The sequence below is a fragment of the Protobothrops mucrosquamatus genome, unplaced genomic scaffold (genome assembly GCF_001527695.2).
Source record: "Protobothrops mucrosquamatus isolate PMUCROS unplaced genomic scaffold, P.Mucros_1.0 scaffold_248, whole genome shotgun sequence".
Classification (NCBI taxonomy): Eukaryota; Metazoa; Chordata; class Lepidosauria; order Squamata; family Viperidae; genus Protobothrops; species Protobothrops mucrosquamatus.
Window position 1 is genome coordinate 394,374 of NW_015386324.1, and position 22,327 is coordinate 416,700.

Sequence of the window (22,327 nt, forward strand, 5' to 3'; positions counted from 1 at the left end):
TAGAATTAATGCTATATGTGGTGATAATCAGTCATCTATATACTGAAACTGTAAATCACTTAGTGACCTGTGTCATGCAACCCTTCCAGCTGACTGCCGCAGAAACACCAATGTTTGCCTAACTAGGATCAATTAATGTTTGGCTTCTTTGTCCTTTAGAATATTGAATTGAAGACTTTATTTCAGGCATGTCAAACTGTCAGCCCGCAGACCGGTTGTGTCATGCCGAAACCGTGCCCACCCCATTGCCGGCAATGGGGAAAAAGTCGGAATATGTCATGCAATGTCACGATGTCTCGAGTTTGACATGCCTGCTTTATTTGGTCAAGTGTGATTGTACACACAAGAAATTGTCTCCGATGCAGAAATGGTATTTAGATGTGCTTAATATACAATCATTTGTATAGACTTTCTCTAAGTTTGATCTTCTTATTCTTCTTTTTATTTCTTATATGTTACTACAGTAGGAATATTTTAATAATGTTTTGTAGACACTTATTTTTACCCCTCAGGGAATAGAACCATTTTTGCATTCTTTAGGTAACAAGATACACGCACAGGTTTAATTCGTTTTTTAAAAAAATATCAAATCGGTTATATCAAGCAATCTATCACATTTCTAAATAAACTGTCTTAAGGAATTGCATCATCAGCTACAATGATAAATGAATTTCTTCACAGGACTTATATAAATTCATTTTATATAAATAGATATTTTATTTACCTCAAAAAAAATCAAACATATAGACATCTATCAAATTTCTAAAACTTGTATTTTACTTTTGAATCCAGTTCTATGGTAAAATCCAAAATTCACAAAAGGAGATCTTCATCCCAAAATTTATTCAAAACTTTGTTATGTTTTTTGTAAAACCAAGGCAGTTACATTATTTCCAGTTCTTCCTCCAAAGCAGAAGGTTGGGCATGGCAGTTCCTCCAAAAGTAGAAACCCTATTAAATATAAGGAAAATATTTCTATTAAAAAGAAGCCTTGTTAACCCTTTAAATTCTGATATTAATTCAAACAGTATACATACAATACAGCAAATTCTGCAAAATTAAGAGCGGTAATTTTATAGTATTGACCCACATAAACTGCACATAAATAAAAGGTTATGAATAACAGTAAGTGCAGTTTCAGGAAGTAGATATATGAAATTATTTTTCTTGGTGTCAGTAACCAATTATTAGAAACCCAAAATTGTATTTCCCACAACATCTAAAAGCTTAGTCTTGGTTTTAACTGTTTGAATTTGATACCAGTAGTAATATTTTTGCATGCCGTTTCTGTCTTTATCAAATGATAGAAATATGATGTAGCAAGAAAATGAAGTAATAAGGGCCATAAAGAATATGGGGTAGTGCCATATTTTTAATAGGAATATGCATAGCATCTTATTTTCAAGTGTTTAAATAGGAATGTGTAAGATGGATTATTATGAAACTAGCAATTGGATGTTAAAAAAACTTAAATGTTTTTGTTAGTAAGTCTTCCAACTAGCCTTATTCTGTCTCACATATGAAAGGTTAATGACTAAGGCGTCAAGATTTTTGATTTAACCCAGAACTGCACATACTTTATACACTACTGCAAATCACAGATGTTTTCATTGCCAGAGCCAAACTGCTGTTCAGTTAAAAAGCAGCTTATTTTTGGTATTATGAAAACAACTAAAGGAGAAAGCAAAGATTGCTAACATCCTTTCTTTGATACATTACTATAGTATTTCTGCATTGTATAATTAAAAATGTAATACAAAGGCAACCAATAATATAACTGAGTTCAAAAAGGCAAATATACATCCTTCATCTTCACAATTTTTTTTCTTTTTATAACACTGTAATCCCTTTTTATTGGGGTGGAGTTGGGGCAACTGAATGGAGCTGAGTATTTACTGGCTGGATGCCCTTCCTGATGCCTACGTGGTGTTCACAGCAGATATTTTCTCTTTGGGCCCTGATAAACATCTGTGCTGCCTAGGACTGAACTCTGAACTTTTCAAGTGGGAGGCAAGCATCTTCACATCTATACCACCGCACTGCTATCCTTCATTTTTCACTGCTATCCTTCATTTTTCAATAGCCTATATATTTTGAAAACAACATGTCTGTTGCAACATATTTCAATTGAAATTATGGAACTTGGAAATTATTTAAGCCATTTATAGTTTACACTGAACTTCAGATCATCAACCTTTTAGAATAAGGGTTTAACAGGCCTAAATCATACACATTCAAATGAAGATGAGCAGAAGAATGCTTACTACTGCTTTAATATAGATTGGATCCAATGATAGTATTTGAGGAACCAGCTCATCCTGATGAGATGAACCCAATCCACCCACGCTGGCAGAAGAGGCATGCTGCAAATCTCATTGGTCAACGAATTTCAGCTAATGGGGTCCAGGAGGAGAACCTTTTCTGCTGTGATTTCCCCCCCACCCTTACTGAGATCCGCACTCACCCTTCTGGCCTTCCGAAAGGGCTTGAAGACCTGGCTCTGCTGGCTGGCCAGGGGCCTCAATGGGACAGTCACATCTTGGAGGTGGTTAATGAGTTAGACAGATCCTACCTCTTCCTCAATGCACACTTTGCTCCCTTCCTCTCATCTTGGTTAAATTAATGTTAATTGAATTTTAAATGTACAATTTTTATTGTTTTAGGTTTTATATCATTTTCTTTATATGAATGTATGCCAACTAGAGTTGCCTCAGCAAGATGGACAGCATAAAAAGTTTAATCAATCAATCAGTCCAAAACTCAACTAATGTATTGCTTAAATAGGAGTTACAGTATTTTCCTTGGAAGACATAAAAAGCAAAGTCACATTTTAAGTTAGGTATATACAATTTGAAACTTATCATGCACCTTCTTCAAATTGTTTGCACAGTTCTTCTTTAGTCCAGTTACAAGATGTAATAAGGAAAAAGCCATTTGATCTCAACAGCCTCTGGAGGGATTTAATATACTGTTTCTTTTTCTCTGCTGCACTATCTGGGCTCAAACTAATAGCATCAAAAGTCCCTTTATCAATGCAGATCTGAAAACTTGACAATTCATTTGAGGGATTTAAAATGTCTTCAATCTGTAGAAGGTAGATATAACTGTTAAACGTAAGAACATGTTAATGCAATTGTTACTTTTTATAACTAAGCAGAACTGCATTGCCTCCATGCCCAAAATAATAGTTTGACTGCACATCAATCATCTATTTTTGTATGTTTGATGATTTTTACTCCTCTCAACCTAATATAAATTGGTCTCGACTATTTGTGCATTAGCATAGAGAATCGTCTTATCAGCACTTGAAAACTGAACAGAATGGGACCAAATGTGAGGAGGGAAGCTAGCAAGAGAGTTTGAAAATGATCCAAATAATGCCAAGGACAGGGAAGAAAAAGTTACATAAAAACTCTCCTCATGCATGTTTCAAAATCACATGCAGCCCATCCTGGGCTTCCCTGGGCACACAAACATTTATTTCTGGTAATGAGGTAGGAGTTCCAGAAGCCACGTGCATTTAAACAGAAGTAAACCCTATTGAATGTAGTAGGACTTAATACTTGGTGTCATCTGGAACTGCAGCCTTAAAAAAATTTTCTTCAAGAACTCACATCTCTTTAAACAACTGTCAATCCTGTATGAATTGGTAACAGCACCCCTATCTTGATACATGAAAATTTTTCTTGCTCTTGATCACATTCAGAATTGCATTTTGCTTGTACAGTAAGGTTTCTTGTTCCAATGATCTATAATTAATCCCTTGATGAATATGACTGAGGAGCTCCATATAGCTAGTAGGAAGGAAGACATTTTAACTTGGTTAATATTGATTTAAATGTTTGCACTGGAGTTCAGTAAATGAAATCTCTGAATGTCAAGAGAATTTTTAATACAATTCAATCAGGCCAGTCCTCAATCATTTGTCTTTTACATTTATACTATATTTCCCCAAATCCCACTTCTTCCTGATAATTTTAAGTATCCTCTTCTTCATTTGTCCCTCACAAAAACTTACCAGCAGTTTAATATAAGATAGCCCTTCTTTTTCCATTATATTTTTTGAAAGTTGCACTGCAGAAGGAGAGTAGTCAACTCCTGTAAGATTGGTGTAACCACATTTACTCTAAAGAGAAGAAAAATTCACTAAGCACTAAACATGTTTAGTTTGTTTCCTAGTTGGCTTTCATGATGCATTCATCACGGTTAACCTATGGAGAACTAAAATATAATTATGCAAGCCACACCAACCTATAGGAAAAAATTACATAACTTATTTTGCAAGAAAAACTACAAGGGCTTAATTACTTTTCTAATTTCAGTTCCCAGTAATCAATAGAAAGATTCCATTGGCTACAGTACATTGCACTAAACACAAATGTTAATGTCATGCAGAAGCTACACTAATACAGTAAAAGTAGTATGAGTGAATCAAATTTTCATATTTCTGATACTTTTCTTTTTTTGCATCAGTCTAACAAATAAGTACTTGGATACTAAATATAAAAATAAATCACACATTGGATTTTAAGAGAGATATAAAGGTTCTTGTTTCCTGCTATTTATTCATGTAATATACACATGAACTCATTTATGGTTACACTATGATTAAAGGGCATTGGACTCTTTGGCAAAGGCAGAATATTTATTCATCCTTTTAAAACTTAACATAGGAATATTTGTTTCCAGTATTACACATCTTAGCAACAACAATGCACTGCAAATTCTGTAACTATTAAGTTGAGAAAATAAAACCAGTTGCCATTGCAGTGGGTAGTGTAGGTCAAGAAATGAAACAATATTAGGACTTCATGAGTACAGCTAGTAATTCAGGGGCAGCTGTTCAATAATTTTCACAAATTCCTTAATCTATATTGCATTTTGATTCTTCGAATTGTAATTCTAAATATTTAAGTCAGCATTCTGATACAACTGACCTTTGATGAAACTGAATATTTCCTTGCTTAATATGAAGGGTTTGTTTTTTTAAAAAATCATATCATGACCATAGACCATTGCAGGATAATCAGCATATTCTACATTTAATTTAATCTGACCATTTCATTAAAGTTTCTTACTTGCTCAATTTCTGCTGTAAGCATTTTGCATCAGAAAGCACTAATACTACAAATACCAACCAATTCAACCAGCAAAATGCCATTTCCTGTTCCAATGTCAAGGACAGAAGCATCCAGAGGTATCTTTTGTTTTTCTAGCCATCTAATTATACGAGTCATACTTTCTTCACCAAACCTAATTAGAAAGAGAGGTTCAGATAAATTACTCCATTAGTCTATGCTAAAGGAAGACAAACACATTTTGTCATTCACATCATGTCACCATTAAGGTATTGGTCTCTAGAGATCACATTACAGGTTTATTTAGATAAGTCTGTTTGTTGCAGAGGATGAGATACTGTCAATTTTACATATACATGTACAGTACGTTCCATGCTTCAATGTATCTTTGCCTGTACTTCTTATTCAATTTTTGGAAAAGATCAAGGATATGAATGCTTTACCTTTACCAAGTATACTGTAGTCAGCAATTCATTTTTCCCACATAAAAACAGACAGATGATGATTAGCTATTTTAATTTGCAACAGGTTTACCTAAGAAAAGAGTTGGCATTCAAAAAAAAAAACCCAGAATATCACATTACCAGTACTCTGAGAAAAACAGCTGCACTTTAAAAAAGAAAATAAATTACAAACATGTTTTGAAGCATGTTTCATGGTTATAGATACTTGCCAAATGTCCCCAGTATCACCACTTTCTTTAAAATTATGTAGTTCTCGTTCATATGCTGCATCCCAGCTATACAAGAAAAAAGAATAAGGATGTTAGTAAATGCTTGACATTTCCCCCTCATCTGTTTAAGAAAAGGTATCCCTCTTTCCACTTGGAATCTATGTGCACATAATGCCCATTTGTTGTGGGGAAAACAGGAGGCAGGAATATTAAATATATTTACCGCTTTGAGTTATATATTAAAACAGTGATATAAGAATCCAATATAACTACCATAGTTAATTTAATCATGGTAATATGATGACTTAATCATTGAACCCAAATTCCTGGGTTTACAAAACATACCAAATCAACTGACCACAATGAATGATTCTATAGTTTTTTGTTCTGAGAACAGAGCTATTCTCTGGAAATGGAAAGAACTTTAATTATGTTTTGACCAGACAGGAAGGTCTATATGGATAGCTAGATTACAAAACCTATCAACTTATCAAGGCTTTTTTAAAAAACATTTTGTAACACAAGAAACAAGAGTAGAAGATAACATCCAAAAACAGCATATCTCATGTCATGGTCCCCATTTGTAAGTATTATTTTTAACGTTATGTAATCTTTCCAGATGGAATAAAAATGCGATTCATTTCTCTCAAAATAATAAAAGCTTTAAATAAATCAGCACCGTCCTTAAAATCAGTTCATCTCTTTTTGTACACCCTGGCAGAAACACTGCTTTTTAGAATGCAATGATATATACCGGTAGTAAGGCTTTTTTTTTTAATCCAAAAATTCAACTAAATGTTTGTCTCTCTAGTATGGTTCACAATTCCAATTTGTTTGAACTTTTGATTTACTCTTGGTGCGAGTGATTAGACGTATCAAGTTATATGTAGCTCTTTATTGTCTATGTACATTCGTGAGTTTATTTTGATTGCTTTTATTTAGTATCTTACCCTCATCCCTGAGTGTCGTTATCTTATGATTTAGGATAGTTGCGGACCTGCGCCTTTTTCGCCGAGCCCTGAAGGCCCATCTATTCCGTGCGGCCGGCCTGGCGTAGTTTGATTATGTTTCAGTGGGGGGTTTTTTACGGGTGTGTTTTTAGAAAAGGCCTGTTATTTAATTCGATTTTAAAACAAACTATTTATTTATTATCGTGGTTTTTAGTATCGCCTGTTCACCGCCCTGAGTCCCGCAAGGGAGATAGGGCGGTATATAAATTTAATTAATAAATAAATAAATGATTGTATTATGATTTGTCACTTGTTGCTTGTATGTACACTGAGAGCTTATGCAACGGAGACAAATTCCTTGTGGGTCCAATCACTTGGCCAATAAAGAATTCTATTCCTATTCCTGTTCTATTCTTAAAAGCAATACCTAGAAGTAGAGTTAGATTTGGTGATTAGTGAGGACGTGACTAATACAGATGTTTCTGTTGCTTCCAACCGAGCCTCCCTCTTCGAGTACTCACTGTTCTTTGGTCCCCAGCGCCGAAGGCTCAAACTCTTCCTCTCCGCAGCTGCTCATTGCCGGAAAAGATGCAGCGCCACGTCCAAGGTTAGCCTCTTTTATGCCGCAGGAAGACTCCCTTTTATCGTTTCTTTCAACCTCTCTTCCGGGGAGTGAAGGCTGAGGAAGAAATAGCAGCGGCTGTTTTCGCGGTTTACAGTGGCAGTCATTACAAAAAGATGAGTTACGTCTCCACACCTACCGCCATTCCGAACTGTTCTTACAATGCTTTGGAACAAAACAACAGGGAACGAGAAAAGAATACCTACCCAGTTGGGACAGCTGGGAAAGAGCCGATCGCCAAATATGCTCTACGCAAGGAATAATAACGCTCCATTAGTTATTGGCTCTATATACGCTCCAATTTTAGGCAGGCTCTGACTTGAGTTTGCCTGTGGTGAACTACACTTCCCAGGAAGCCCCACGCGCTGGCCGGAAATCGAGGCGCGAGGCGAGCCGGGGAGGTTGCGGGTGTGTGGTGGCTTGTGGGATCGTCGTCGTCGGAGGGTGGTGGGGCTCCATCATGGCGGCTTCCATTTCGGGCTATACGTTCAGTTCTGTCTGTTATTACAGCGCCAACAGCAGCGCCGATCACGTAAGTTATTTTGGCCTGCCAGTGATTTTAATCCTCCTCGAGGTGGGAAGGCAGGAGGGATTCCCCGCCCCGTTCTGGAAGGGAGGGAAAGTGCGAGAAAAGGGGCGATCTGCAAGAAGGAAATCAGTGGGACCAAAAGGGACCGAAAGGAGGAGGAGGAGGAGGAGGAGGAGGAGGAGGAATGCACGGCGACCGCTGGGGAACCGAGGTGGTGGTGGGGACGGAAGAAGGGAAGGACCCGCGGAAGTAGGGGCCGTCGAAAGGGAAAGTGGTTGGAGGGGGTGTCTGAAAAGAAGCAAGTATTTGGGGGTTGGGTCGCGGGAAAAGCAGAGCATAGGTTTACCAATGAAGACCCAGCGCTATTGGGGATGGGGCACCTGTGGAGCTGTCGTGTGAAAGGGGTGGAGGGAACCGTTAGTTGGGAGGCAGGCTGTATAAGCAGGTTTGTGAAATCTAGGCTGGGCAGTCTCGGAATTGCTATCTCAGCAAAATTATATTGAGGAAGTAGTTTTTGCAGCTGTAATATCACTTCAGCTTTGGGGGGGGGGAAATGCCCATGTTCATCAGAGAGAGTAGAAACTTTAGAAACGACAGTTGTGTTGTACATCTTGAGTAACTATGCTTGTATGATTAGATGTTCCTACGTGTGTTGGTATGGATGTGCATTTTAAAAGCTTAAAGAGTGGACCTGCTATGGGCAGTGTTTCTCAACCTTGACAATTTTAAGGCATGTGGACTTCAACTCCCAGAATGCCACAGCCAGCAATGCTGGCTGTGGAATTCTGGGAGTTGAAGTCCACATGCCTTAAAATTGTCAAGGTTGAGAAACACTGTGCTATGGTCAGCTGGTGTATGTACTCTTTATGGTTGGGTCCAACTAGGTCCATTTTCAGGATAGTTACTCTCTGTTGAATTCAAAGCATTCCAAGTCAGCATACTCAGTCCATACTAGACTGTTTCAGACAATGTTTGCAGGGTTGGTTTGTTTTGTTTTTTTCAAATATCTTGATACTTTTCACTTTTAAGTGATTCTATTTCTGTTCCTATTTGGAATCAGAGTTTGTTATTAGAGTGAGGGTTGTGAAAAAAAACTTGGAGAAATGTGGAAACAGATCAGTAGATTTTTATGTTGATATGATTGCATTTCTTTTAATATCCTGGTGAAAGATAATCAGGAATATGTATATTTTCACACATATTCAATGTCTTTTCCAAAAGGCAACTAGACTTTCTTGGGTTTTTTGTTCTTTTGCTTCTCATGCAAGAAGCTTCTTCGGGAAATTTAAAAGTAGGGGGGGGGAGACAAAAACAATATGTTTGGCTGCTAGGATATGTTCCTACAAACTCCTGGTTTCTACGATGTTTGGCTTGGCTTAATTAAGTTAATTCAGCATATTTAAGATGATAGCACATAACCTTTTTGAGAATATTTTTTTAAGGAAGAGATGACAGCAATACTGTTGCTTGAGGGATTATTACAACTAATCAAAATCTGTAGAATAATGTTAATGGTAGCTTTGTATTGTTTCTAAAGGCAATCTTTTTATGTACCATTTATATTATTTATTTCCACCTAAACCCAGTGGGAATCTAGATACTACAATATAAAACAAAAATTACCATAATAATACAAGGCATTAGATTAATAAGGTGTTGATGACTATACAACTAATTTACAAAGATGTTCTGCAAATGCAGCTTTTTACCAATTTCTAGAAAGCCAGGAAAGTGAGGAGGACCATGCCAAAAGTATGTTTGTATTTTTACCTTTGATATGTATAAAATCAGTTTCTCTATATAACACCTTATAGATACAATAACATATTTATAATTGTTTAAATTTAAAATAATCCAGGAAAATGAAGTAGTAGTCAGGCCTATTCTGATTAAATATTTGAAATAGTTCACAAATAGCAACATTCAGATTAGCAGTATTACCTGTAGTAAGCCTCAGTCCTGATCCTCCAGTAGGGTTATAAGGAAATTGTTTCATTGTTCATTAGCCCTCCTAGCTAATAAAGGGGCCAGTGAAGAGAATAGAAGTTAAATCAGAGCTGTAGCTTTCAAGCGAAGAGGACATGCCAAAGGTCTTTAAAAAGGTACTGGTTCCCCCACTACTCAAGAAGCTAGGTAGATCTAATAAAATTTTACAACTACAGACAGTTCTCGATTTACAACCATTCATTTAGTGACAGTTTGAAGTTACAATGGCACTGAAAAAAATGACTTATGACCAGTTTTTCACACTTAGAATCGTTATAGCATCCTCATGGTTACCTGATCAAAATTCAGATGCTTGACAACTGGCTCCTATTTATGATGGTTGCAGTGTCCTGTGATTACCTTTTTGCAACCTTCTATTAAGTAAATTCAGTGTGGGAGCCAGATTCAATTAACAACAATGTTACTAACTTAATGACTGCTATGATTCACTTAATTATGGCAGAAAAGGTCGTAAAATGGTCAAAATTCACTTAATGATTGTCTCACTTAGCAACCAAAATTTTGGACTCAATTGCTATTGTAAGCTGAGGACTATCTCTACTGCTCTATTCCCTTTCATGAGGTAGAAGACGACGAAACAGTGTTTGGCATCTTTGTCCTCCTAGATTTCTTGGCACCTTTCAGTACTGTCAATCACAATATCCTTCCAGATCATGACTGGAAATTGGAGGCACAGTATTACGATCATTCTATTCCTAACTGACCGGGTGGTTCCAGATAGTTGTAGGGAATCGCTGTAGGGAGAGGGTTCAGACTCACAGGCCTTTTGATATGCAATGCCTCAGAGTTCATTTCTTTCCCAGTCCTATTTCACGTTTAACATGAAACCACTGGGAACATCATCTATCAATTCAGACTGAGGTATCATCAATGTGCAGAAAATCTCCAGATGTGCCTATTTCTACCTTGGGTCCTGCGAACAATTTTGAGTCTTGATGCGGCTGTCTTTGGAGATTCTTTCTAGTTTCAAAGTTCTTGCTTGAAGAATAAGTAGAGACTGTGTCTAGGAGGTTCATTGCTTTTAATATACAGGTGGCAACCTTAACTGATAGTCACTCATGTCTGTTGTCATGTTGATTCATTTAGGTCTTTATTTGTGTCTGTTCTTGAAAACCCACCTAGACACTTTAATTACTATAGTCCAGGACACAATGGCATGCATGCTGATCCCCAATAGATTTCCAGGTTCAGTTCAAATCTTAGTCATTTGGTTTTTATTTATGTGCCATCAAGTGAGCGTCAACTCTTAGCAATTATATTTTTTGTTGTTGTTTTTTTGCCCAGCTTATTTTGTCTCTATTCTGGTCCTTCAGACAATGGCTTTGTTATTGTCTTTAAAGCGATCACCTGCCTCCAGCATCGTCCTATATTGCTGTTGCCAAACAAATGTCTGCTTGCTTTAGCTGAACCTATATGGTTGTGGTTCTGGCTATCTTAGGGACTCTTTTTCCCCATCACTTTCTGTTTGTCCAAACAAGATGCATGGAATGGAATGGAATGATCTGGGAGGGGGGGATGTTGCCAAGGGGACAATCAGATAAAAGGTGGAGGAGCCCACCACTGAGTAACAGGCAGAGAAAGAAACTTAGAAAGGATCCACCCTAAGTTACCAGGTGGTGAAAAAAATGGTGAGAAAGTTGTACTTTCAGACTTGTAAACTTCTGTTAATGTATCCTTATAATAAAGCAGAATTAGTTCATCATGTGTTTCCTGTCTGGTCTACTTGGGAAACTGACAGAGTGCCTGCTCTTGAGTTCTCATTTATCAGAGAGTTTGGGAGTGGGGAGAGCAACACCAGGTGCTCTTTTTAAAAGCTTTCTTCTCTGGAGAGTTGCAAATTATAATTTAGCTGTATTGCTTGGAAGCCTCACCTGCCAAATTTGCATTGTAGTATTGCTAGAAGAATACAGTTTTACTCTCAGTTTACTAGGAAGGTAAGGTTTGTTAATGCAGATAATTTTAGATAAGCAAAATATAATGAATGATGGTTTAGAATTAGATAGGTCAAATTAGCCATTAAAACAGCTAATGTGAGAATTTACTGTCATATGCCAGATTCTGGCCAAATATATTTTCAAACTTATATCTGTGTGTTGCTGTTCCATATGCTTTTCTGTAAGAATTAAGGTCTTCTGCTCAGTCACATGAATGGTTTTGATTTTTTATTTAAAACAGTGTGTTGTTGTAAAACTTGTGTATTTACATTCATGAAGCTGTTGACTGTAGACTTTGACAGTGACACTCCTACCTCAACAGTGTTCTTGATGTTGTCAAAGAATTCTGCAGTTCTCCACTTTAGTTGTCTTCTGTGGTCTACCAGGCCTTTTGGTGTTGCTGGTTCTTAATTCTTTTTAAAAATGTTCCAGACTGTTCTTTTAACCACTCCCAATGTTTTTGCTATTTGTATAGTGGATTTAATTTGTTTTTTTCAGCCTAATGATGTACTCTTTCACTTGCATAGATAGTTCTTTAGACTCCATGATGAATTTTTCGGTGAACAGCTACCAAATGCAAATGTAACACTCAGAACCAGCTCCACAGCTTTATTTATATTGATTTGTCATGGATTAATGAGGGAACAGGCCACACCTGGCCTTAAAACTGCTTGTCAGCCATTTGTCCCATTATTTATAAGCCACAAAAAGGGGGCTGAATGTATTAAAATGTGTGTAATTCCTCAATAGTTAATGTCATTTTTGCAAATCCCTTAAAGCTGAAGGTCATTGCTTCTCTCCCATCTTGTGTGTTTCATTTCAAATTCATTTTAAAAGTGGTGTATAGAGGTCAAATGCCAAAAAACACATTATTGTTCCAATATATATGAATCTGACTATATGAGAACTATTTGAGATTATTTTTGTATAAAACAATAGAGAACAAATCTGAAAAGAAATTAATATTTAAGGATGTCTTCTAAGATGCCTTCAGTTGCTGGTATGCTTCATATTTTTAAACAACATCGATGCAAAAAAGGAGGTGCATTGGTTTGCCATTGTTTTCATAAGTTTAATAATTAATAGATTTCTTTTGTTAAAAGTTTTGCATTTCTTAAAAAATAAGAGAAATGAACTTGAACTTTAATGTTTTTTCTACTTTTCTGAAAAAGATTTGACCAAACTCAATAAATAAGCATTGCCATTTTAGATGGTAATAAGTTACCAGTATTATAACCCCTGTAGCAGTGATGGCGAACCTTTTAGAGACCGAGTGCCCAAACTGCAACCCAAAACCCACTTATGCATCGTCGAATGCCGGGTGGGTGTGGCCCATTGGGTGGGCGTGGCTGCGGTGGTAACGGTAGACTGGGTGGGACTAAAAAGTTCAATCAATTCCAACTTTGCAAGATCTTATTTTTTCCGCGAGAAGTTGAAATTGACTGATTGAACTTTTTTTTTTTTTGCACACGGCAGTGGCAGTCTAAAGCGAAAAGGTTTTATAAAGCCCAGATGAAGGCCTAGGACTGGGGTGATGGCTCGCGTGCCCACAGAGAGGGCTCTGAGTGCCGCCTCTGGCACCCGTGCCATAGGTTCGCCATCACTGCCCTATAGTATAGTTTAAAAGGATTTCATATATTAAAGTAATATATTTATCAGTAATAACAGATTTGAAAATCTTATTACCACGAAAAAAATGGCCTTGCTATATCAGTTTGGGAATGCAATGCTAGCTTTATTTGTCCAGAAGTAAACCAACAGCAAGTAATTTATAGAAGTTTGCATTTACACCCTTGTATGTCTTAGCTTCACCATGATCTTGCCTGTATTCATTGTGTGGTTTGTCTTTTAACTTATGGTTACATAGGAAGAGAATACATCTAACTTTCAAACTTGCTTTTATCTCTATGTAGATTTTTTTCTTTATTTTAAGTGCAATTGGGGTCATTAAATTATGCATGGATGTTTAGCTCCACAAACAACTAATAGTACAAGTTTTGTATCTTTAAAAATGAATAAAATCTATGTGCCAAACTTCTTTTATATTTAAACTCTGTTGGAAACTATTGGGATTCTATTGGAGGTTACATCCAGCTTTATATAATGGGGTTTCACGCACCATTAATTTTTCAGAATGTGAGGTTTAGAGAATCATCTCACCTCACAGTTTTTTCATACTTGGATAGACTGAATTATGTCCACACCAAGGAAAATGGACCTCGTACTGCCGATTTATGCCTTTTAACTTTTATATTAATTCCTATTGCTCTGATGTTAAATTTTCTGGGAGAAACAAAGGTAAACGCCATTTTTAATTGTGTGAAGCTATGAAAAGTGCATCATAAGGGAAAAGAAATAAATTCAGCTTTTATTTTTCTACCTTTAATCAAAATATTTTTCTTTTTACAGGAAGGATTTTTATTAGGAGAGGTAAGACAAGAGGAGACGTTCAGTATTAGTGACTCTCAGATTAGCAACACAGAATTTCTCCAAGTAATTGGTAAGTGGTATTAAATTTCTCTCTAACAATACAATGTAATATTGTATCTATTTAGATTATATTGCATGTTTGCTTGCTTATTGGTTCAATTTGTATATCTGCCTATCTTGCATAAGTGACTTTAGGTGGCTTGCACAATTAAAAATTTGATTATGGATACTCTGATTACAGAGTCAAGTTAATGTGAGTCCAGAAAGTATTTCGGCAGGAGGCAAGCAGTGTTATTTGATTTATCTTGCTGAGTATAGTTTATATGCTCTCTGATTTTAACATATGCAGAGTCATGAATATGACTATGTATACTCAAATACAGACAATTATTCCAGGTTAACAGATTCATGATGCATTGAACATTAAATTTGAAAGTGATTATCTTGACTTTTTCTGCAAAAGTGGAGGGAGAAGGAGGAATGTCAGTGCCTCTCTTATCCAGTTTTGTTTAAAATTGAGTTGGAATTGTTTGTATTTTGTAAAGGCTTTTGCCATATTTTCGGAGACACAGACTTAAAAGATGCCATGTTGTTATAAAGAGATTTTCAGAAAGGCCATGTTTGATGGAAGGTTTAGAGCTATAAAATGCTGGCTTAGCTCTCCTGATGGAGGAAAGAACACCTTCTCAGCAACTGTGGTTCTTCTGTCTCTACCTACCCCCGTTCTGTTTTAAATTTACTTGTTATTATTGGCAGGTTCAGTAGTTCACATAATCCTAGCAGTTGTGCTTTCAACTTCAGGAGGTGGTCTTTTGTAGAGATGGTTCTCCTCCATATCTGCCCTAAGTGGGACATTCTGACAGATAATTTGAAAATATGAATCAGTTCCTAAAGCAAATACATTGCATTGAAGATTTGGCAACAAATCTACTTTGCTTGATTATCTTTAGATAATCATGTTCTATTTCCACAGCGATCCACTCATTTGTGGGCACGCAGTATCAATGAAGTCTTTACTTAATGCATTCATTTTGAGAAGTGATTAAGTTTGCCAAACTTGCAGAGTTGTGTTCCTCAGGAATTATTAATAAATGTGAACTCTTGATATGTGCTGTGAAAAATGAAGTATTTGCTGATTGTGTGAACCTGGAACTATCTATGTGGGCTAGGAATATAATGTTTTAAATTATCTTTAGAGCATGTCTATCTCCTTAGAGTAATACAATTGTGTTGTTTTCTTTTTCCAGAAATCCATAATCATGAGCCTTGTTCCAAACTGTTTAGGTAGGTTACTTTTATCACATACTTTTTTTCCCCTTTACCAGTTGTTGTTGGGCTAAATCCAACATTAAGAATCAGTGTAGCATAGCGGGTCAAGCATCTGAATGGAACTCAGGAGACCTACGGTAGGTGCTCATTCAACTATAGTATTCAGTAGATAATTTTGGACCAGGAATTAATTCTCAATTTCTCAAGAGTTCCTATTGTGGGAATAAAATGATTTGTTTTGAGTCTTTATCACAGGTGCGATATAAATGAACTATCATAATAATAATAAATACAATTCCATATATTATTATAGATCAGGAGCTGCCAATTAATTTATTTTATTTATTAATTTTTTATGCCGCCCATCTCCCCTGTAATGTGCTAAGTAGGGCTAAATCTTCTGAAGTTACCTGGATTCTCGTAAGCTTTTTGTACCCAAGGAATTGGATAATATGAATTTAATCAGCTCTCATATGATATGTGCCCTTCCTGGCTCCTTCATATAGCTAGGCAGGCATGAGTTATTGGATCAGACAAATTGTGAACAGTTCTCTGAAGGATGAAGTCATATTGCCCATCTAAAGGGAGGCAGTTATGATCCCTTACTTGAAGTAGCCCTGGATCCAGCATTTTTTGATAACTTCTTCCTGTTTCCATTCTTCTGTTTGGCTATTGAGAAAGATTATTGAGAAAGTGGTGGCAGCTCAGCTTTAGATAGTCCCAGCAAAATCTCGATCCTTGCCATCAGAATTCAGACTCATGATAGAGATTGAAATGATATTGGTTCTCCGGTGGATGACTTTCATCAGGACCTGGGTAAAGGACACCTCTCTTGGTTCTGTTAACCCTTTTTGTGCCCTTCAGTACCATTGATCATGGTACCTTACTGGACTGCTTGTAAGGATTGGTAGTTGCCCTTGACTTTAAAGGGCAACTTTAAAGCCCCTACACTTTGAAACTCTTTGTCCAGAAAGATTCTTAAAGCCCCTTCTTCATGATACTTAGAAGATCTCTCTGTTACAGTACCTGCCCTTTGGAACACCATGCCAAAAGATGTATTCAGCCCCCAACCCAGCTTCCCAGCTTCAAAGTTCTCTGAAAACCAGGCTGTTTCTCCATCTGTGTGTTTGATTATCTTAAATGGTTATTTTCCTTCCACTGTTTTAAGATTTTTTTTAAAAAAAACAACAACCTGTATTGTATGACTTTTTATTGTATGCCATTCAATGTTGTAGTGTAGGGCGGCGTTTTAAATTTTAAATGTAAGTATAAATAAATAACTAAGACCTTTGAAGTTTTATTTTGAAAGACATTCAATCCAAAGTGCTGTTAATTGTAATTTGGAGGGAGGTTGGTTTGTTTATTTATTTTGGGGGGTTGTTTTTATAATTTTTCTTGTGCTGTATCCTGCCCATACGAATGTGGTATAAAAACTGAAAAATAATTATTTAATTAATAAAAAGATACAACCTAAAATATAATATGAGTTCAGGGAATGTATAATTGTGATGTTTCATCTGTTCTTTTATTCAATATTACACTGCATTAATAAAAAAATCATCTCTAAAATCATCTACTTTAAAAAGCTTATTTTAAAAACCCTCAGAAATACCGAATAAATTATTTTCTGAGACCTTATTTATACTGTGAAGTATATAAAAATAGAAGAATAACACATTGTCTGGCTGGGACATTTTCAATTAATTAAACAGGTGTTGTGTAAAGTAAAGAATTCTTCATTTCTCTGAATAGAGGCCATAATCATAATATTATTAATATGATGCTTTGCATATTAAGTGTATATATGTTGCAAGCTGAAATGGGGAAAAATTATTAAAAACATGCTTTATTAAACTGGGATTTTTTCGTAGTAATATACCTACTTACATTTCTCTGATTCAGGAAACAATTTATATCAGATGAACAGAAGTTATTGGAGGCAGGAATCTTTTCCAGTGATCCATATGTATCAAGAGTTGCTTGATCTGATAAATTCATTTTTTCTTTTTGATCAGAGCATTTCTTTCATACATTATTTGTTTACTATATGTATTGCTGTGGAATTCTGCCGAATGTTCTGAGTAAGAGCATTTTTTTAAATGAGGGCATGTCTTCCCCAACCTTTTAAGTATTGCATAAACCTCTGTACAGCTTGGAACATAGAAGAATTAGTGAGGAATAGTTTTTTCCACATCTGTATGTTTTGCTTCACAACACTTTGCTATGATTAAATGTATAATCTAAACTTCTTTTTTCTTTTTCTTTTAAGTTTTTATGATTATGCAGGCAAAGTCAATGAAGAGAATTTGGACAGGATTCTTAAAAATCGAAGAAAAGTAAGCTTACATGTCTTCAGGTCCATTTGTATTCATATTTATTGTCCTGCAGCTCTTAGAAGGAGTGACTTTAAACTGAACATTTCCAAAATATTCCAGTAGAGGTAGTCCTTGACTTACAACTGGTCACTTAGGGACCATTTGAAGTTATGACAGATCCTCCCAAAGGTACTTATGACCCAAATTTGACATTCTGATGGTGGCCTTACCCCTCCTTAATCATGTGACTGCACTTTGGACGCTAAACATTTTGGTCATGTTTTTGGCCTCTTTTGGTGTCCCACAGTCATACAACTATATTTTACATGGTTTTGCAAAAAAAATGGATATTTATTTCCAGTTTTCAGCAAAACTGACTCATAATGAAGCATTGATTCATTTAATGACTATAGCATTTGCTTAATGACCACCAAAAAGGCCATTAAATCAGACCAGTCATGTGGGTGACCTGATTTTTGACCATCATAAATGACAGCTGTGTTGGGTAGGGTCCATTAGAGTCATAACTGAAAGATTACCAGTATACTCTTCAAAAAAAACTATAGGATGATACATACATAGTTAAATGTAGATAAAAATGCCCCCCAAATGGGAGGATAATGTGATATAAACAAACTAAACATCACACTAAAGACCTAATTACATCTTTGGAATTCATTCCAGCCAATTTTATTTACTTTTCAAAAAATCAATCCCCATGATCTCTGGTTTTCCCACATCTCTATTAGGATGGGCATAGTTTGGGTCCCTTCCTTGAAGTAATGTCTTCCGGCAGGACCTAAGAGGCCTGCCTTTTCCACTGTAATATCTGTCTCTGAAATGAAACACATATATGCATATGCCATAGACTCTATTAGGGAAATGGGCAGTTTCTAAATTTAATAAATAAAATATATAGTTGGCTCCAACTCTTCTGAAAGGTTTTTATAACATCCTTCCCTTGGGGTCAAATTTCTGGAAGGCTATAAAGTCAACTGGGTTTTCCAAATGCCTATTGATTTTTACTGCTGCTTTTAACTATATTGATCCATTATTGTTTGCTTGTTGTGGATTATATGCTGCCAAGCATCTCAGTTGTTTGAGTTAGGTGACCATCTAAATCTGGTAAATGAATAAAACCATTGTAGAGTTACAAAATTGAAAAGAGCCATTTCAGTTGTTGAGTCCAACTATAGGGAGCTATGATGGTGATGATCTTGCAGTAACCATCCAGAAGCCATTAAGACAATAACAGGCAGACTTGCAAGATTCTGTTACTGGCCTGTTTCAATAAAATGTAAGTCTAGTCTTTCTATGGAATTAATTTCCTGATCTAGTCTACCTTATGATGCCAACCCCCAGCTCTGCAAGAATGAAAGCATCAGTGAGCTCTGGCTGTTTAAGTTGTTACTTGAATATATACAGTAAAGGGAAAGCTACCACCTCTCTTCATAATAGGTTTTACTGTTAAACAGCACCCAGGAAATTTTTTTCTAATACTTAATTGGGATCTGCTTTCCTGTAACCTAAATCCATTACTCTTTATCCCCTACTCTTGTATGAGCACAGGTCGGCTTCTTTGTTAAATCCTTTCAATCATTTGAAGAATGCTGCCATCTCCCTTTCATTCAACTATTCTTAAGGCAAAATATACCCAATTTCTCTTCACATAACTTAATTTTTAGTTTCCAGGATCATTCTTGCCTTTCTCTGAATCTGCTGCAGTTTCTCTGAATTCTTCCTAAAGTTGTGCATCCAAAATAGTATATAAGATGGTGATTTACCGAAGCAGAATAATACAGAACTATTACTTCCAGTGAACGAATGCTATACTTCTTGATACAGCCTAAATAGCATTTATCTTTTTTAGCAACCGCATTATATTGCTAGTGAAGTGAAGCGCTTTGCATTTAGAGTTATAAAATGTAAATCCATTACTTTCATCACATTTCTCTATTTTATCAAGATCATTTCTAATTTTATTTCTTTTGGTTGAGGTATTAGCAATTCATTTTGTATCATCCGCAAATATAATTATTCCTTCCAGTTCTTCATCAAAATCATTAATAATAATATTAAGGGCAACCTAGGACTGATCCTTGGGCACTTAGTACGTATTCCCAATTTCTGAGTACATTGAATGTATGATTTTGATTTAATTATCTTGCAATCCAGCCCACACTTAACTGTATAGTATTTAGTCAGATGTTTGACGTCAAGATGTACTATGTATTAAGCATGACAGGGCAAGATTTGTTCACGACAAATCCACATTCATTTCTAATACATCTCATCATTTTCAGTTTGCTTACAGGCTGATCTTTTTATTGCCTTCTATGGAATTCTTTTAAGTATTAGATTTGACTTGCCTGTAACTTCCTGATTTTCTGTTTCTCATATATTGAAAACAGAGATAAGGATCTGGTGTACTGATTCTTGTATGTACTGGTTTGGCTTAACCCTAATACTAAGCCTTTTATTTTAAACCTTTATACAGAAGCCATTTTTTAAAATTACTTTAAACATCAGCCCTTATACTTGATTCATTCTGAACTTCTGTTTTAACACCAGATGTCTTTGGAGATTCTAAGTCATCCAAGTCATGGTTGTCCCGAAGGTGCTTTCTCTTGATTTTTTTGCTTGAAAATGTTTCGCTTCTCACCAGTTCTTCAGATGAACAGAAGAAGCTTCTTGGATGAGAAAGCAAAATATTTTCAAGAGACAAAACAAAAAAGTCCAGTTGCCTGTTGGAAAAGCACCTTTGGGACTGCTAACACCAGCTTTACAGTTCTGAGCTAGTTGCCTGTACTTTTTTGTATCTGATCCTGACCTTTTTCTATTTACTGCATGTATCCTTTGTTTTGTTTTTTCAGTTAGGTCTTCTGCTGACCTTGTTCTTCCCGCAGGCATTGTTTGCATTTGTGCTTTTAATATCTCTTCTTAAGAAGTCCAATCCATTTTTAGACTCTTTTCCTATTAGCCTCTCCTGTTCCAGGCTCCCATCGGCCGAATGTATTAACCTTATTTTTTTAAAGCTCAACATACATATTTGAATATACTCACGTTTATTTTAAAACCAAAAACTCCAGCATTATGCAACACTTTCCTTCAAAGTTCTTGTATGTCTACTTCCTCGGTTAAGTATACTATATTGGTTAGTATCAAGTCAATGTTAGCTGATCTTTTTGTGATTTACATTCACTTGTAAAGTAGGAAGTAATCTGCAGGTCAAATAGGGAATTTCCTGTAAGGATCATGTGCTGCAGAGACACATGTTAACTCAAGTCTCCTTTCACTGTAGCTTCCTGCCGCTTTGAATAATGTGCAGTTTGATTTTTGAAGGTGTGATCCGCATCTATTTGGATGGAAGATGATTATTAGACATCATTGCATTTTTTGTTCCTTTCCTTATTATATTACAAATGCTTCCTACATTTGGGATTCTGAGAGCATGGTAATATGTGGTACAATTTCTCCTCCTTTTCTGTGGCATCTATTGTTTCCTCAACTAATTAAATTGTATCTTTTAATTACCTTATTCTAGTCATGGGAGTCATTCTTCCAGATTGCCATTATACCTAATAAATCATATTTGTCTTTGATAGCAACTGCCCATTTTGATTGTTTCCCATACTCTGTACATTAGCATATAAATAGTAAAAGTCATGAAATTTATGAACCATTGTTCTTTTGATTTTTATTTGAGTGGTTGAAGAGGTTCCATTTCAGAACATAATTATCTAAGCATAGAAACAAATCAATTATTTTCGAAGTTTTTTTAAATTAAAACTCAATTACAAACGAACAGTCTATTTCAATCAAAAAGAATACTAGTACAATTGCCTGCAGCATCAAATCAAATAAAAGTTTTTATTGAGTTCAACTTATATAATAGTGGTAGATAAACTAATAAAGACAAATATGTAACTTTGGATCATTTTCCTCAGTGAATAGGTGAACTTTTCCGACTCATTTCTTCAATTGAGTTCTCTTTATCTAGTTTTAGGACTTGTGTGGAAAACAAATCACATTTTAGGTCATATTTATGCAGAATGATTGAAAATTCAAACAGCTTCATACTGTACCTAACACAATCAAAGCAAATGTTTTTTTTTTTATCACATTTTGCTTTTTCCCAGACCTCAGTTATATTTTCTTGAATGGCTCAGCATTCTCCTTCTCTTCTGAGTTAAACCATTACAAGATAACCTAAGGACTATAGTCAGGCAGGGTAATGAAAACACACTGTCTTTCATTCTGCTGCTTGGAAATAGAGTTCAAATTCACTTTTTTTTCCTAGAGACTTTTGGATTCTTGCCAAAAATAGACGTCAATTTGTGCCCATAAGTGTCTAGTTCCTGAAATATAAGGGTTACTTTAATATGGTATGCTTCTGTATTAAGTTCCTGAAGCTTACCAGGTAGAAGGGTGAAGGTCTCAAACTTTCTTTCCCAGAAGCTCTGTAAGATTTTACACCTTGGCAAAGTTTTGTACTTCAAGTGACTTTATATATGTAAAGA

General features: G+C 35.8%; 2 protein-coding genes across 3 annotated transcripts in view; one reads left to right on the plus strand and one right to left on the minus strand.

Moving 5' to 3' along the window:
- Positions 1 to 733: 733 nt before the first annotated feature.
- Positions 734 to 7,667, minus strand: EEF1AKMT2 (EEF1A lysine methyltransferase 2). 2 transcript variants are annotated; one of them, XM_015830714.1, is made up of 7 exons: positions 7,530 to 7,667; positions 7,223 to 7,380; positions 5,752 to 5,817; positions 5,139 to 5,253; positions 4,019 to 4,126; positions 2,869 to 3,085; positions 734 to 951 (listed from the first exon to the last, which is right to left on the minus strand). In XM_015830714.1, exons 2-7 carry the CDS (start codon positions 7,276 to 7,278, stop codon positions 857 to 859), a joined length of 657 nt encoding a protein of 218 aa, XP_015686200.1. In that variant the 5' UTR covers positions 7,279 to 7,380; positions 7,530 to 7,667; the 3' UTR covers positions 734 to 856. The 2 variants fall into 2 exon arrangements, with proteins under 2 accessions (XP_015686200.1, XP_015686231.1); XM_015830745.1 differs by lacking the exons at positions 5,752 to 5,817; positions 7,223 to 7,380; positions 7,530 to 7,667 and having other exon boundaries at positions 5,135 to 5,191.
- A 79-nt stretch (positions 7,668 to 7,746) lies between these two features.
- Positions 7,747 to 22,327, plus strand: part of ABRAXAS2 (abraxas 2, BRISC complex subunit) — a 28,827-nt gene continuing 14,246 nt past the window's right edge. The window contains exons 1-4 of the mRNA XM_015830753.1: positions 7,747 to 7,855; positions 14,203 to 14,293; positions 15,471 to 15,507; positions 17,762 to 17,828. Of these exons, the coding sequence (XP_015686239.1) occupies positions 7,784 to 7,855; positions 14,203 to 14,293; positions 15,471 to 15,507; positions 17,762 to 17,828 (267 nt within the window). The 5' untranslated portion in view covers positions 7,747 to 7,783. The remainder of the gene's footprint in view (positions 7,856 to 14,202; positions 14,294 to 15,470; positions 15,508 to 17,761; positions 17,829 to 22,327) is intronic.